The sequence below is a fragment of the Dermacentor variabilis genome, chromosome 1 (genome assembly GCF_050947875.1).
Source record: "Dermacentor variabilis isolate Ectoservices chromosome 1, ASM5094787v1, whole genome shotgun sequence".
NCBI lineage: Eukaryota > Metazoa > Arthropoda > Arachnida > Ixodida > Ixodidae > Dermacentor > Dermacentor variabilis.
Genome location: NC_134568.1, coordinates 207,882,063 through 207,897,261, shown reverse-complemented (window position 1 = coordinate 207,897,261; position 15,199 = coordinate 207,882,063). Strand labels below are relative to the sequence as shown.

The following is a 15,199-nucleotide window of genomic DNA, read 5'->3' as shown; positions in this document are numbered from 1 at the left end:
GAAATGTGCACTCGTTGCTTTTACTCGCAAATCGATGGCCCCGTATGCTTTGCGGATTAATTACCAAATTATACAATATAGACGAACGCACCGATTTCTTGGCGTCATCATTGATAGAGACTTGTCTTGGAGCCCTCACATCTCGTACATGACAAAGCGTTTGGCCGCCATTGTGGACCTTCTTGCGTTTCTCGGCGGGAAGTCCTGGGGGGGGGGGGGGGGGGCGCAACAGTACAGTCAATGTTGCAACTATATAAAGCACTGTTTTTGGGCTTCCTGCAGTACAGCTTACCTGTAATAGGAAATACTTGCACTACGAATATTCGCAAACTCCAGAGCGTGCGAGCCCAAGCACTCAGGACTTGTCTCAGCCTTCCCAAAACAATGTCATCGATTGCGACAGTGGCCATAGCCAGAGACGCTCCTTTGACAGTCTACATTGATACAGATGTCCTGAGAGCGCACATCCGACACCTGACTTGGATTCCCTCACACCATCTTGCTTGCTTGCCAGCAAAAAGGCCACTTTCAACTTTTGCTAAAACTATTGTAAGACATCAGTCGTACTTGCCATCAGAATTTACGCCCACTACACGATTGTCAGATCCATTGTGGTGTCTGCACCGGCCGCAAGTGCAACTGACAATTCCAGGAATCAGAAAGAAAGCTGGAGCGCCATTGCAAGCTTTGAAACAAGCAACTTTAGAGCACATTCACAATGGGCACAGATTCCGGCAACATGTATACACAGATGGTTCAGTAAAACTCAATAGCTCTGCTGCTGCAGTCATCATCCCGGCACAACCTGAAGAAATCAAATTAAGAACTTCATGTGCGACCACATCGACGGGTGCAGAACTGGCGGCGCTCCGTGCTGCACTTGATTTCATTAAGCAGAAGCCACCGCAACAATGGACAGTCTTGAGTGATTCCAAGGCAGCCCTTCAGTGCATACGAAGCCCAATGCGCCACGGGCCCAATGAACAACTGGCCTCAGAAATTCGGCACATATATCATCAAAGCTATGACAAGGGACACAACATAATCTTTCAGTGGCTTCCAGGACATTGTAACATCAGCGGGAATGACCACGCCGACGAAGCCGCCCAATCTGCACATGAAAGTGGTCAACGAGTCTTCATTCCGCTTTCGCGAACAGACGCTGCGGCTGAGCTGCGATTGATGTCCCGTGAGTGTACTTTGCCCCTGTGGGACTCAAATGTTTTCACCATGTGTCAGTTGCGATTGTTGTCTCCAGACATACGGATGCACCTCCCGCCTGGATTACCACGACGTGAACAGACCATGCTCTACCGTCTGTGGCTAGGCGTTGCCTTTACAAACGCCTATGCTTTCCTCATAGGAATGGCCAACAGCCCCACGTGTAACACATGTAACATCAACGAGACGCTCGCACACATTATCTGTGTCTGCCTGCGATACAGTGCTGAGAGACAAGTGATGTGCAGAGTACTGGACCAGTTGGACAATCGTCCACTTTCAGAACTAAAAGCTTTAGGCCAAAGCTCCGAAAGAACATCCGCGTTGAAGGCCCTACTCGCGCTATTAAGGTTCTTGCGGTCTACGGGGCTTCACGACAGACTCTAAGAATGCCGCCCCCTACCGCTCTGTAGTGTACGTGCTTTGTTCGTGCTTGTCTCCCTTTCTTCCTATCTCCCCCTTCCACTCTGTTTCTCTTTTTATCCCTCTTAACCCTTCCCCATGCGCAGGGTAGCCAACCGGAACTACCTCTGGTTAACCTCCCTGCCTTTCTCTACATTATTTTCTCTCTCTCTCTCTTTATTCCCAGTGAGTAGGGCCTTGCTTTCTTTTTATATATTTTAAATATGTAGCCGGCGTTTCAAATCGCGGAGTGTACCTTGTTTAGGCAGGCACTTTATTAAAGTAGTGATGTACTATAAGCTTCATTTGGTTTTGTTTAGTTTTCTGCCCATGCATTAGTGTTACCAGTGCCTTAAGCAGTAGGAATATTCTTGCTAATGTACTTCTGTCCGTGGGGATCGGTGCCTGGAACAATAACTAGCTCGGAAGGTCTCAAGTTGGTCATGACACTCTTTATGCTGCAAAGTGACATATTGTTTTGATAGCATGCTTGCTGTTTGCTCATTCAGCGCAGTGAGTTGTCAGTATATTTGCTCACAAGAAATTTAGAAGCAACTGCAAACAGTGCCTGTTCCAGATTTGGAGCATTTGACCTCACCACAGCACTGCTAGTTTGCTCTCAGACTCTATGCACACAGCTAAATTCCATTACAACTGGTTTGATTTATTCTCAAGTCATGCATTTACACTAATACAAGTGACATTGCTCAAAAGAAAACCCTCACTAAGTTTCAGAAACCTGTTGGAAGAAATGCAGCTTGTTCCGATTGGTTGTTATTTACTTCTTGCGTTTTGCCGGGGTTTGAGAATTCCTATGGGTGACTGGTGTCTGCTGTGTTCCCAAGCCTGGACACTGCCTTGAACCTGCATACTGCATGCATCACATGCAGACTTATCACATGCAGACCTTATCAAACGTATCAGCTAACTATAAAGAGGCACTCCGACTCACAAACTGAACTCTCACTTGTTTTTATCCAAGACACATTGACTAGGTAACTTTACAGTGTTTAGCATCGTCTTATCAGTGCACAACAACAGTATTTAACTTTGGAGCGCAGGACAGACGTTACTGTCTATAAATTGTGGGATGCTATTTGATATACCGCAACACAAGTTGCGGTACAGAGTTGCTAATATGAAGGTAAAAAACATTCAAGTGTTGTACCTGTAGCAGTGAAGCAATGCCACAAACAAGCGCTTGCACCTTTAAGAGGCCTGCTACGCACAAACACTTGCCTTTTTTAACCTCCGGCTCGCTTTGTCCTTAAAGAGGACTTGCTAGGCAGGGCGGACGTTGGCATGTGCAGCGCAAATATATCCGAGGTTTCGTCACTGAAAGCCTCAAGACAGATCAAAATAAGGTCATTGACAGCAAGGACCTTTTTCGCTTCTGTGAACCATCTCGATTTACACCTATACATGACAGCACCAAGCAGAAGAGCCACTATGAACCTGGATGTCGTAGCCGTCTTTGTTTATTTGGACAGTGTTACCAGCACAAGTAATGGATTCTGGAGTTACTAATACCTCTAGAACACTGGTAAAGCAGCACTCATGTTTTTAGACTATACGATTGTATAGGGAGTAAGCTCCAGTGAGTGCAGGCATGCTGAAGTAGTGCAGCGCTGCATATAAACTTCATTTTAAGGCTACCATCACCACAGTAATAAGAAAAACTGCATCAGAAAGAGATGCGGGAACACACTCAGTTCAAATCATTCCTAAGTAGCCGACACTTGCGTCATTACACAATGTTGTGCCCTAGGAGGTGGGACATAGCCATGGCTGCATGAAATATGAGTTGAGGGGGAACGCAGCAGTTCAAGAGAAGTGTAATGCATAACCACTTGTATCTCTTTAATATAGCACGCTGTTATAAAATTATTATGAGAAAGCTTTCCATGAGAGGTACTCTAGGTGGCACTCTTTTTTAGTACAAAAAAATGAGTCATTCCACTCTGTGAAGGTGGATGACCAGTGAAGCTGTTTAGCACACGACACAGAGGTGACACAGAATTTTGAACAATGGTATGAATTCATTTATTGTATTGATGGGTGGTCATCGTGACAAAAGGTATGCACACACATTTATTGTCTTGATCGGAGGTCATTATTTGACTCGCAACTGCAAACACATTCTTTAATAATGTCAAATCGATGCACGTATGCCACTGGGTGGTTGCTTGGGCCGGATCGGTGTGGCATCTCAAGCGATATGTCTGCAACACGGAACATGTAAACCGCTCCCTTTTCGATACCGACACATTCACATTGAAATCACTGAAAACGATGACAGGGGTAGCGTCGCCGCAATTAACCCACGCAAAGTGAGTAGCCATGAACCCTACGGCACTGTGAGCCATTACATTTTTTGCTTGCTTAGGGGGGTATGAGCCATTGCTTATGAGGTTACGAGCCATTGATCATGGCAGTTCTCGACATGCTGTTCTATATGTTGTATGTGTGATTAGAATGAATGTAAGCACTGTTCCCTTCACTTTGCTGAGTACTTGTAGCCTCTGCCTTATGGGGCTATGAGCCATTGCATTTTTTGCTTGCTTACGGGGGTATGAGCCATTGATGATGATAGTTTTGTTCACAGAGAACAAAAATGCCCGGAACCTTATCCATATACAGCTTCGCTGTAAAATCATTTCAGTGGCCTTTCACTGCACCTGCCACTTTCTTGTCGGGAATGATATGGCGTGCCAAGATATGCATTGCATTTTTGACTAGAGTGCTGGGTGCGCAGTACTTAAGAAAGGAAATGCACTTGAATTGATGATTGTCATTGTGGGACAATATTACACCCTAAAGGGTGTACATTTTTTTATGAGCACAGTCCGAAGCATCAGAGCATGTCACATACCATCCACTCAAGTGTCAGATTATTGTGAGGCAGAGTATAGGCAAGTCATGAATTTGCTGTGGGCTTAACTCTGTGCCATTGCACATGCTTTATTAGAGGCCCATCAGTATTCAAATATATTTATCTGTTTTGTGGTGGAAACAGCAGATAGTAAATATCCCTGCTTGATTCAAGGTCAGTAATAGTTGTGCAAATGTGTTTATTATGGTTACTGCTTTTTTTCATTCTGGCATAATTTGTGTAAATATCCCTGCTTGATTCAAGGTCAATTATAGTTGTGCAAATGTGTGTTTATTGTGATTATTGCTTTTTTTCATTCTGGCATAATTTGTCTGTTCTGCAGATGCTGCAGGGAGACCGGCAAACTGGGAACCTAAACGCAAAAAAGATTTTTCATGTTCAGACAGACTGGTTAGTAGCAATATGTTACTATCGAAGTGGATAATATGTTTAGTTTCAGAAACATTCTTATTCATAGCCTTGAATGTGGCTGCCCCTGTTATTCTCAAATCCCTTTCTAAGGATTTCTTCATTTATGCTTCACTGCTTCTTCACTTGTGCTAATTGTTGAGTTTTAAACCTGTTATGCACAACATTTGCTTTTAACATTTGAGCATGTTCAGATAAAAAGAGTGGTCCTATTACCATCTTTTGTTTCTAACAATTTTTCTTTTGATTAATATAGGAAAAAGTGTCTTATGAAAGCAATCCACCTTGATTTTGTGAAATACCACATAGCTCTTCTACAAAAAATATGGTACATTGCTAAAAGTGTGCTTTGTTGAGATTAGGAAATTTTGCAAATTTGAAGGCTTATATTCTACAAAGACTTCTTTTGCATTACATTGCACATTTCCTTCAAACATTTTCAAAGTTAACTTGGAAGCTATTACATAAATGTTCATCTTGAATATGAAGCAAGTGCCTGAGAAAGTGTTTGGAAGCGGTTTAGTCAGATTCGTGCCGTCAGCGTTTGAGAAAATTAACAATAATTTAGACCACTGTGTCATCGCAGGCAACAAAAAGTGCCCGTGAAGTCCATTCTGAATATCACGAGAGGACATGAATATCCAGGAGGCAGTATCAACTTGGTAACTTACTACACAATGTTACGTCTTGATCTGCACATTTAGGTGAAGAAAATGGGGCTTTACCATAGCAAACATGACGAGACGGTTACATTGTCCATGTACATGGAGTTGCTGCTTTTAGGAACTAACCGTAGTGGCGTTTTTTTGCGTTCTTAACGTACCTGTCCATAATAAGAACTGACTTGAAAAAGCAGTTATGCCCTTGAGCTGCCTTCGGGTCTCGGGAGGACGTCACAAGAACGAGAACATTGTACTGAGTAAGATTTATTATTGTAATTGAAAATCACTTTTCCTACATGCACACACAAGCTCATCTCTTTGTTTGAATCGTATGAAGGACAATACATAGGTTCAAATATGTGGTTAGTTTTTTAACTTAAAAACAAGATGTTATACCATGTATTTGAAGTTCCTGAATTGCCAGTACTAAATGGACATTGGTGTAATTTTTTTATGAAAATAAACGACGATTGTTTCTTTTAACGGCCCTCAGAAAAAACTAAATTTTGCAATGCAAAGATTGTGGCCTCCTTAGACTAATCTTCAAATAACCATTGAGCCTATAGTTTTAACTTTTTCTATAATAAGCACAAATATTTCAGGAAACACCAAACTTTTGAGCTTCATGTTTGAGTATAAGCGATCCTAGTAAGCCGCTCAGCATTGCCTAATTGAAACAAAGTTTCTCCTGGAGCCAACTTTGCCACGTTGTACATTATTTCCATTCTATTTAGCATCAGAAAGAGCTGAGCTTATGTGCGTATTTAGGAAGAGTGATCTTCAATTATCATATTAAATCTTACTTGGTACAGTGTTTTAGTTCTTGCATGTAAGCATCCACATTTTCAAAATTTACTAATATCAACAAAGCAACTTTTTCTACTTTCAGTGATGTACCATTCTTTTGCTGATATGCTATTAGGTATTTCATAAAACCACGGTAGATTCCTTTCATGACGCACCTTTTCCTATCCCATATAAAAATTTTGTTGAAAATAAAAATAGTAATCAGACCACCCAGTTCGTTATTCTAACACATCCATTTGTCATTCACCTGAATTAGTAGCCCATGTGCATTAAAAGGTGCAGTTTAAGAAAACCTTGCCGATTTATTACTCATGTTAGTAAGGCAGCGACTTTGACCATATAATATTGATTTCCTTTATAACTCTGTGGCTTCAAATCTGTGTAGACATGTACTGAACTATGCTTTCACTGATGTTCTTTCATCTAAATGTTCTTTCACCTAAATTGCAAAGAAATAAAAGCAATAGTTATGTTTTGAGCAGTATAGGTTGCAGGAAATATTCTCAGTTATATGCATACACTCTGCTCAGAGAGTCAGCTTATGCTTCTTCCCCATTCGTATACCGCTTTTGGTTTTTGTTGTTGTTGATTCGCCCTTGTTTAACATCATAATGCTGGCTTCACTTAATAAACTTTTCCCTGTTTCTGCTGGCTTTAAATAACATCTTTCACCTCTGTGCTCTACTATGACTGTATCGTGGGCCATACCATGCATTGCAGTGGCTGCTTTTAGAAATGTGCTTTTGAAATGTACCAGATACAAACACAATTAATGTTATTTATTATCTTTGCACCAGAGCACCAGCATGCATCCTGTTTATTATTGTCATATTGCATTTCTCCCCTTTCCCCCTCCCTTGCAAAGTAGCATGTAGGTGAATACTTCTATGCCGGCAAACCTCCCTACTTTTAAATAAAGAGATCTCTCTCTTGCGTCTCTTTTGCAATTTCTATTAGGTAACATTTCCAACATGTTAGGAAAGGAAAAAGGTGACACAATACCATTGTAATTCATTTCAGTTTGCCCTCAACATTGGAATTACATTTTATACTCCAGAAGAGTTCTTTTTGAGGAGTCGTGCAGCTAAATTTGATCTTCCACAATTTGACCCCGTGAGTATTGCTATATGCCTGAATTCCAGAAGGAATGTTTCCTATCTTTAGTTGTTGCATCTTTAGGTGCAGACTGGAAATATTTTTTTACCTCTCTTTTTTAACATCTTTATTTTTCACAATTTCATTTGATGCTGAAACATCAGAGTAACCTGCAGGCGCTAAATTTTTCGAGTTGGCCATGCCTCAACTGCAATTCATGAGACCAATTTCTTGTGAATTAAGGGCCATTTGCAAGAATTGTAAAAAAGCCCACACATAGAGACGATGCATTGTACAATTTGCTTGACCCAACGGCCAATGCGCATCAGTCTCTTTAACCCTTTCCATGCCTTGGACAAGCTGGGTTCATCCACGCATTTCTAGTAAAAGAGCAGTACTTCACATTTTCTAGGAATGCCGTGGATGAAACTAGTTTTTTATCTCAGTGCTCAGTAATGCTTTTGGTAGACAGCAGCACACAATCCATGGGACAGTGCAAGCAGAAGTGAATTTATTTTCTGGGGAGGCAAAACATGTTGGCAACTTCAGTCTTTAAAAATTATTTGGACATTTTTGGTTAGAATTTGGGACAACAGCGTGACATTGAAGGATCTAAGGAAATGCACTCTGGCCACTAATATTGTTGGCTGTTACTGAACATAATTACCCCTCATTTGTCTCCATCATATTTTGACCAAAAGGCCATCTTACTTATCCTACAATGAAAAAGCAACTCTTCATATCAGTGGCTCTCATTTGTTGTAGATAGTTGTTATTTAACTTTGCTGTAAGTTATATATATAGCTTAAGGAGCTTATCTTCTTAAATAATAAAGAGACATTAAAGAGCAAAATTAAGTAGGAGTGTGCGAATATTTGAAACTTTGAATACGAATTGTATAGTTCTTGCTATTTGATTCATATTCAATTTGAGAATTGACTATTTGGAGGTGTCGAATATTCACTCAATTTGAATACTATAAGGGACATAACGGTTGTTGCAAAAAAAAAAAAAAAGTAAGAGTGGAGACTTTTCCAAGTGATTCTATGGCAGGAGACAGGAGAAGCACAGTTATTGCACCGATGAACCAGTTCCTGATCGAATGCATGCAAAAGGTTCATTCTACACAATGGTTTCCAGTCGTTAATAAACATGTCTTGTCTTAGGGAGTCTACATATTTGCTGACTCATTTAGGCTCAGCAAATTATTATTTGGCCCATCTCGCCATGTTTAGATTCCTTTAAAACGGTGTGCAGTGCTGCAGTATTGCACTTAGCTTCTTCAATGAGCACTACACTATATTATGCGCACATGGCAAGATGCTGTTCCTCCGTTTCTCTTGGTCATTTTCGTAGTGCACCAGGTACAATCACCTTTCCTCTGTTTCTCGCTTACAAGCTTTTCAGTTGACCTGACATCCAGTTGGTGACACCATCAAATGTGTCAAATAATGTAAATAAGCCTTTTGTTGCCAAGTGTACTCTGTGGAACTTTTACATTTCACTTAGTCTAAAAGTTAGAAGTATTTGGTATTCGAAGGTTGTTTTTCTCTAATATCTGTATTTGGTTCAGTTTGAAAGCTACGCTATTCTAACACTTCTAAAATTAAGGGATGCTATATTAGTACATTATTTGTCTGAACATCCATATAAGCCATTTTATTACTATCGGGAGCAAGCAAAGCAAAAAAAGTGATGTTAAAATGGAAGACAAGTGACAGTGTCAGGCTCTGTTTTGGGTCCTTGTGGTGTTTGTGACTGTGTGTGTTATGGAGAAAAGACGGGGAATGCGGGAGATGGAAATTCAAGACGATGAGCAAAACGTGAACAAGATAAATGTAGGAGCCAACATTTCGACAAGTGGACTTGTCTTCTTCAAGGCGACGTATGCTTTCCTCGCCACAGTATGTATAGGTGGGGTTCTTCTAAAGGGGAGAGGGTATGAGGCGGGAGGATGCGGAAACGAGGGAAAATGTGTTAGCGTGTCAAATTGAGAGTAAAGGAACGCTGTGTACAAGGTAAAAGCTAGCGCCCCCCCCCCCCCCCCTCACCCCGGTTTGTCAATGCACGCGCGCTAGCCGGCGTGTCAAGGGCGTCTGACACGCCGGTTGACAAAAAAAAACAAACCTGAAACATCTTACAGTCAAATTTCCGTTCTGATCGAGAAAGAAAATACAGAGAATCATACCTTATCCATAAGTTCAAGACATTGTAACCAATAGGCATAAACGTTTCAAAGGGAGCTTTAGAATCTATTCGCTATGGTAAACTTCAAGCTATAGGCAACAACACTCAGTTTGATTTCTTGGCGTATTCCCCCCCCCCCTTTTTTTTTTGTCAACCGGCGTGTCACACGCCCTTGACACGCCGGCTAACGCGCGTGCGTTGACAAACCGAGTTGGGGGGGGGGGGGGGTGCCCTGGCTTTGGCCTTGTACACAGCGTTCCTTTATCTCAATTCGACACGCTAACACATTTTCCCTCGTTTCCGCATCCTCCCGCCTCATACCCTCTCCCCTTTAGAAGAACCCCACCTATATATACTGTGGCGAGGAAAGCATACGTCACCTTGAAGAAGACAAGTCCACTTGTCGAAACGTTGGCTCCTGCATTCACCTTGTTCACGTTTTGCTCATTGTGTGTGTTATGCTAAGATGTCATGTCCAGAGTTGTGCTAACTGCTTCTTTATGTTAGTTTCGTCATTTCCCTTGTGGTTTACATGCAAGGTATTGATTCAAAGAAAAATTCATAATTCAATTGCATTTTTCTCCAATAATGAATAATCTTCTACAAAATAAATTCTGTGAAATTCATGAGCACAGCTTACCATGTAGTAAAAGGTGGCGATTCAGTTTAGTGTCTTTTGCAGTAGCAGGGTGTAAGGGCCAAAAAGTGATTTCCTGTACATTATTTCAGGTTGTTGAATTTTGAAGATTGAGGTAATTCACAGTAAGGATTGTACAATTTGGAACCCTGACACCAATTTCTGCAGTGAAGCTTTAGTCTGTCCTGGTAATTTAGTTGTAACTGCCATGGTAGCTATGCCGTAGTAGTGGCTATGGTGCTTAACTGCCGAGCTCGAGGTCGCAGGTTTGATCCCGGCTGCAGCAGTCGCATTTCGAGGTGGGGCAATATGCAAGAACACTTAGATTTAGGTGCATGTAAAAGAACCCCAGCTGGTCAAACTTAATCCAGAATCCCCCACTACGGCATGCCTCATGGTCCGATTGTATTATGACTAGTAAAGCCCTGGAATATGATTAATTTTAATTTTTTATGCTTTAGTTATGTCGTAGAATATATTACTGAGTTGATGCAATATTGTAGTGGTCTTTATGTGTGTATGAACTAATGTATATAATAAGGGCCCTTAGTTTTAAAGTTTTAGATCTTCCAGGAGGGTAAAAAGTATGCAATATCTTTGTAGTCATTAGTATTGAAGAAATCAGGGATTTCCTTCATGCCATTCAAGTTTTTAAGCATGAAATGCTTTTAGCTCCCATTGTCGGTGACCTTCAAGTGACCTTGAGCCAAAAGTCAGAGCCGTTATCCAGGATCTCAAATGAGAACATCCAGGCAACCAGTCAAAACTTAAGAAAATGTGGTCTCTGGCCCCCAACCCTTTATACAGGACCGCATTACATACGCTAGTTGCTGCCCAAACAAGTTACAAAAATATTGCTACGGAGTTCTTCCTAATGTTTGTTTACAATATCACTCAAGCTGTAACTTCTAGGATGCTGAAGTTTTATTTGTCATTTCCAATAGTAACGTTAAAAAGGCAGATACAGGGCACTATAGATTTGATTATCATCTTTTGGCGCTGAGACAGGGTTACCTGTGTTGAATGACAGCGGTCTGTGAGTTCCACGGCGCAGGTTTTACGTCGCCTTAGGACATGGCGCCTCCTTTAGGCGATTTTCTTCTTCTAGCTGGGCAGTGCGCTCTGTCTCCCTGGCATCTTTCGCTGCCTGTCATGCCGCCTTCAGGCAATTTTCTTCTTCTACCTGGGCAGCATCCATATGAACCAATACACAGAATAGCGTGGTGCAGTGTGGGATGGTGGGGTGTGCCATTGCGAACATGCACTACACCCATTTTAAGATTGTGGCTAGTACCATCTCCAACCAATCTTCTTTGCCAGTTGTCATTTCATGCTTACATCTACTCTTGATTATGGGGGAGCCAGCAATTTTTTCATTATCTTACAGATCTCTTTACCTGTGAAATTATTTAACAGTGAAAGCCACTAGTTCTTTGCTGGACAAAGTATGCAAGCACTTTATTTTTGCACACAAGTCAGAAAAAGTTTGAACCAGGGAAATCGTTTTCCAATTGAACATTTTTTTTTTTCTGAATTATTGCTCACATACATCACTATTCAAAGTTAAAATCACTGAATTTCTATGTGTGTGGCAGACCTGCTGAGCCTTTCTACACATTCTAACTGGGAGAACAATACTTGAATGTAGGCGCAACAGTTCTGTATTTGCAACACAGATACAGCTGAATTTTCTTAGTGTGGTGTAGCACAGAATTGAGTTCAGTAGTACTTGTGTCCTCTCACCTTTAGCCACGTTGTACTCTAGAAATGCTTATCTGGAAAGCTGTGAGGTGACTGCTAGTTTATCTCCTTATTTTGATGTTTGTAGCAGACATTTCATCTTGTACTGTTTCATTCGGAATACATATTTGAGCAAAACTCTTCAAGGATACTTTGCTGTGACATAACAAGAATATTCGGTAGCAGCAGTGGAAGGGTAACCCAGGCCAAGGCTGGTATAATCACTTCAAACACGTATTACTGGGACCATTACTATAGTATACTGCAGCTTGATGTTAACAAAATGATGAGTATGGCAGCAGAAGTGTAGCATTCTGAAACATTATGTATACAACTAACAGGTGACTGAAGAACACTTGTGATCTATACCTTAATTTACATCCAGTGCCTTTATTGTGGTGCAGTGCCTCTTAATGACTGCAATTTTTAAAGGTGGCTTTACAGAAATTAGGTTCAGACCCGATTCTGTTGTGCACCTCTGTTAACCACTATTGAACCACCATTTTGCACCCTTTACTTGGCTATCATAATGCCATTAGTACTTGTCACAACATTTTACTGCATTTATTAATCTTTTTTTCTCTCTCTCTCTATCTGGTGTTTATAGCGCAAAGTGCCACATCTCCCACTTGCTGAAGTTGTAGCATCTGCAAAGCCAAGTGAAAGCAAATTCTTTAATGGTGATAACCTTCCAGCAGATCACACTGAGGTGTGTTTCAAGGTCATAGTGCTCGTGTGTTAGAAAAATATACCTTCTAATTTTTGTTCTTTTTCTTGTGCTTCAAAGGTTGTGGTGCTTGTTGGATATCCCGCATGCAAGTATATTCTTTTCTTTTTTCCTTGCTGAAGCTGGTAGAAAATTTAGAGATCTGGACACTAAGCATAACACATCTTGCGTACAGAGTGTCCTTACAAAGCAGGGCCAAACTTAAAGATTTGCTAAATGTGAAGTTTGTTGCGGCATGTGACAACTCTGAAATATTGTGCCTAACAACATAGCCTTGTAGTGATACTACGAATATCATTTACAAATGGTTAGCACTGCCATTTTTTGCATCATAAGTCAATTGCAACTTCATTTGTGACACAGTTGTCATTATTAGTGTTGTCTTTCTCACTGCCATTGAATGTAGTGAAGCCTTTATGCCTTCGCAATTCATCACCATTAGGGTATAATTTAGGTGTCATTTTCACCCGTCGAGATAATTGTCTTCTTTGGATACACTGGCAGCTGTCCTCTGCGCATCTTGTCTTCCTAGTTGCCCCAAACAATCCTCCTTGGTTTCTTATCTGTAGGCTATGACGGAGAAAGCTAGATTGCTAGTTTATGTGTCTGGAATGACTAACAGGCAACTTTTACCAAAGATAGATGTTCTGTATGCCAAAAAACAATGCAAAAGTGATAGGTGGGTGCCCGCACCACTATTTCTAATGTGGCTTCTAACACAGGCCATGATTTGCCAAGGCTTGTTAGCTTCCACTTTATTTGAATATGAAGAAAAATTGAACCTGGCAGCTTTTGTAGGTTTCTGCAGAAAATCCTAAATCCATGAAAAATCTTTGACATCACGCAGTGACATAATGTATGTAGGATGCTACCACAGAAGATGCCATCAGCGCACATCACTCGCAGTGTATTAAATTTTAGTACGTACCATCTTTGGTGCCAATAAATAACATCAACAGTAGTACTTTTCTGCAAAAAGCACCACTAGGGATCTCATTTTATGCTCACTAGCTTTCTTTGTTACTGAAAATAACATTGTTATTGTGCTTATGACAAATTGATACTTCAGTGCTACAATATAAATTCCAAAAGCGGTGTGTTTGTTTTCTGTGGTTATTGTAGACTAGACAAATTTACTTTTATTTAAGCTTGTGTGTAGCACTGCAGACTTCATTGTCTGCTAATCTGATTTAGTTTTCAGATTAAATTCTGGGTTTTGTATGATAGTAGTATATTTTTTTTCTCAAGTTAGAAAAGCGCTTATGTTCAGTAAGAATTCTCACTTTGCAGATGGTTTAACAGGAGCAGCCTGCATTGTGTGAGTGTAGGAAAAAGTAGTATTTTCTTATGTTAATATTTAATATATGTAAGCAAATGGCTTGCAGTAAACATCCTTTTGTCATATTATCAGATAACATATTTCAAAGAACTTCTAACTGTGCATAAATTATGCAACAAACACTTGTGCATGAACTAGTGATAAATTCCTCATTAAATTTGCATTATATCGTGTATTTTGGGCTTAGTGGCATTTACTTTTACACCGTGCAAGGTGCATGGATGGTGTTTATTTGACATGAACTACTCATGTACTTATGATGGGTTTTATGATTGTGTCAACTTTCATTCCACCTGCCAGTTCAAGGTCGTGAGTTTTAGCCCAGCCATAGCGTCCGTAATGTGATGGGGAATGAAATGCAAAAGCACTCGTGTATTTAGATTTAGGTGCACATTGAAAAACCTCAGATGGTCCAAATTAATGCAGAATACTTTGGTATGCCTCATAATCAAATGGTTTTGGCATGTAAAACCACCCTAGAATTTAAAGAATTTTGTTAGCTTTTATTCCTTTTTTTTTCTTTATAATTTTATAATGTATGCTGTTTAGATTTATTATATATTACATTGGAGATAAGTTCTTTGGTAGCATATTCTTCTTTTGCTTTAATCACTGAATAAGCAGCAACGACTAACGCTTTCCTGTAGCACAATGTAGCTGTGTGAGGAGAAATTGTAATTGTGTGACAGGCCTGCTTCAAATAATGGCGGAATGAATATGTATACTCAGCATAAAAAGTATTTTTTGTAGCTTTTGGACAGCGTCTAATGGTTATTGTGTTCCTTCAACAGCTGGTAAGAGTCACTTTGCAAAGGAGTACCTTGTATCAAAGCAGTATGCTCATATTAACCGTGTAAGTTTGCCGGTGGTAAGTTTTAGTACCCATTATAAAAGCCGTCTTGCTCACTCATTAATGTATATGTGTTATTTGGGTTTCCAGGATATGTTGAAGTCATCACAGAAGTGCATTGAGGAGTGTGAAAAAGCACTAAGGCGTGGTCAGAGTGTAGTGGTAGACAACACTAACCCGGACCCCGAGAGCCGAAAAAGGTAAATACATGGCGTTAACTAATGGATCATA

General features: G+C 40.5%; 1 protein-coding gene across 3 annotated transcripts in view; it reads left to right on the top strand.

Annotated features, from left to right (window-relative positions):
• Window positions 1–15,199, top strand: part of PNKP (Polynucleotide kinase 3'-phosphatase) — a 41,211-nt gene that overhangs the window by 17,186 nt on the left and 8,826 nt on the right. Inside the window, exons 6-11 of one of the 3 annotated variants that reach the window (XM_075703932.1) lie at window positions 4,839–4,906; window positions 7,414–7,506; window positions 12,660–12,761; window positions 12,840–12,867; window positions 14,910–14,986; window positions 15,059–15,168. In XM_075703932.1, the coding sequence (XP_075560047.1) occupies window positions 4,839–4,906; window positions 7,414–7,506; window positions 12,660–12,761; window positions 12,840–12,867; window positions 14,910–14,986; window positions 15,059–15,168 (478 nt within the window). The remainder of the gene's footprint in view (window positions 1–4,838; window positions 4,907–7,413; window positions 7,507–12,659; window positions 12,762–12,839; window positions 12,868–14,909; window positions 14,987–15,058; window positions 15,169–15,199) is intronic. The other 2 variants (XM_075703938.1, XM_075703942.1) reach the window with 2 other exon arrangements.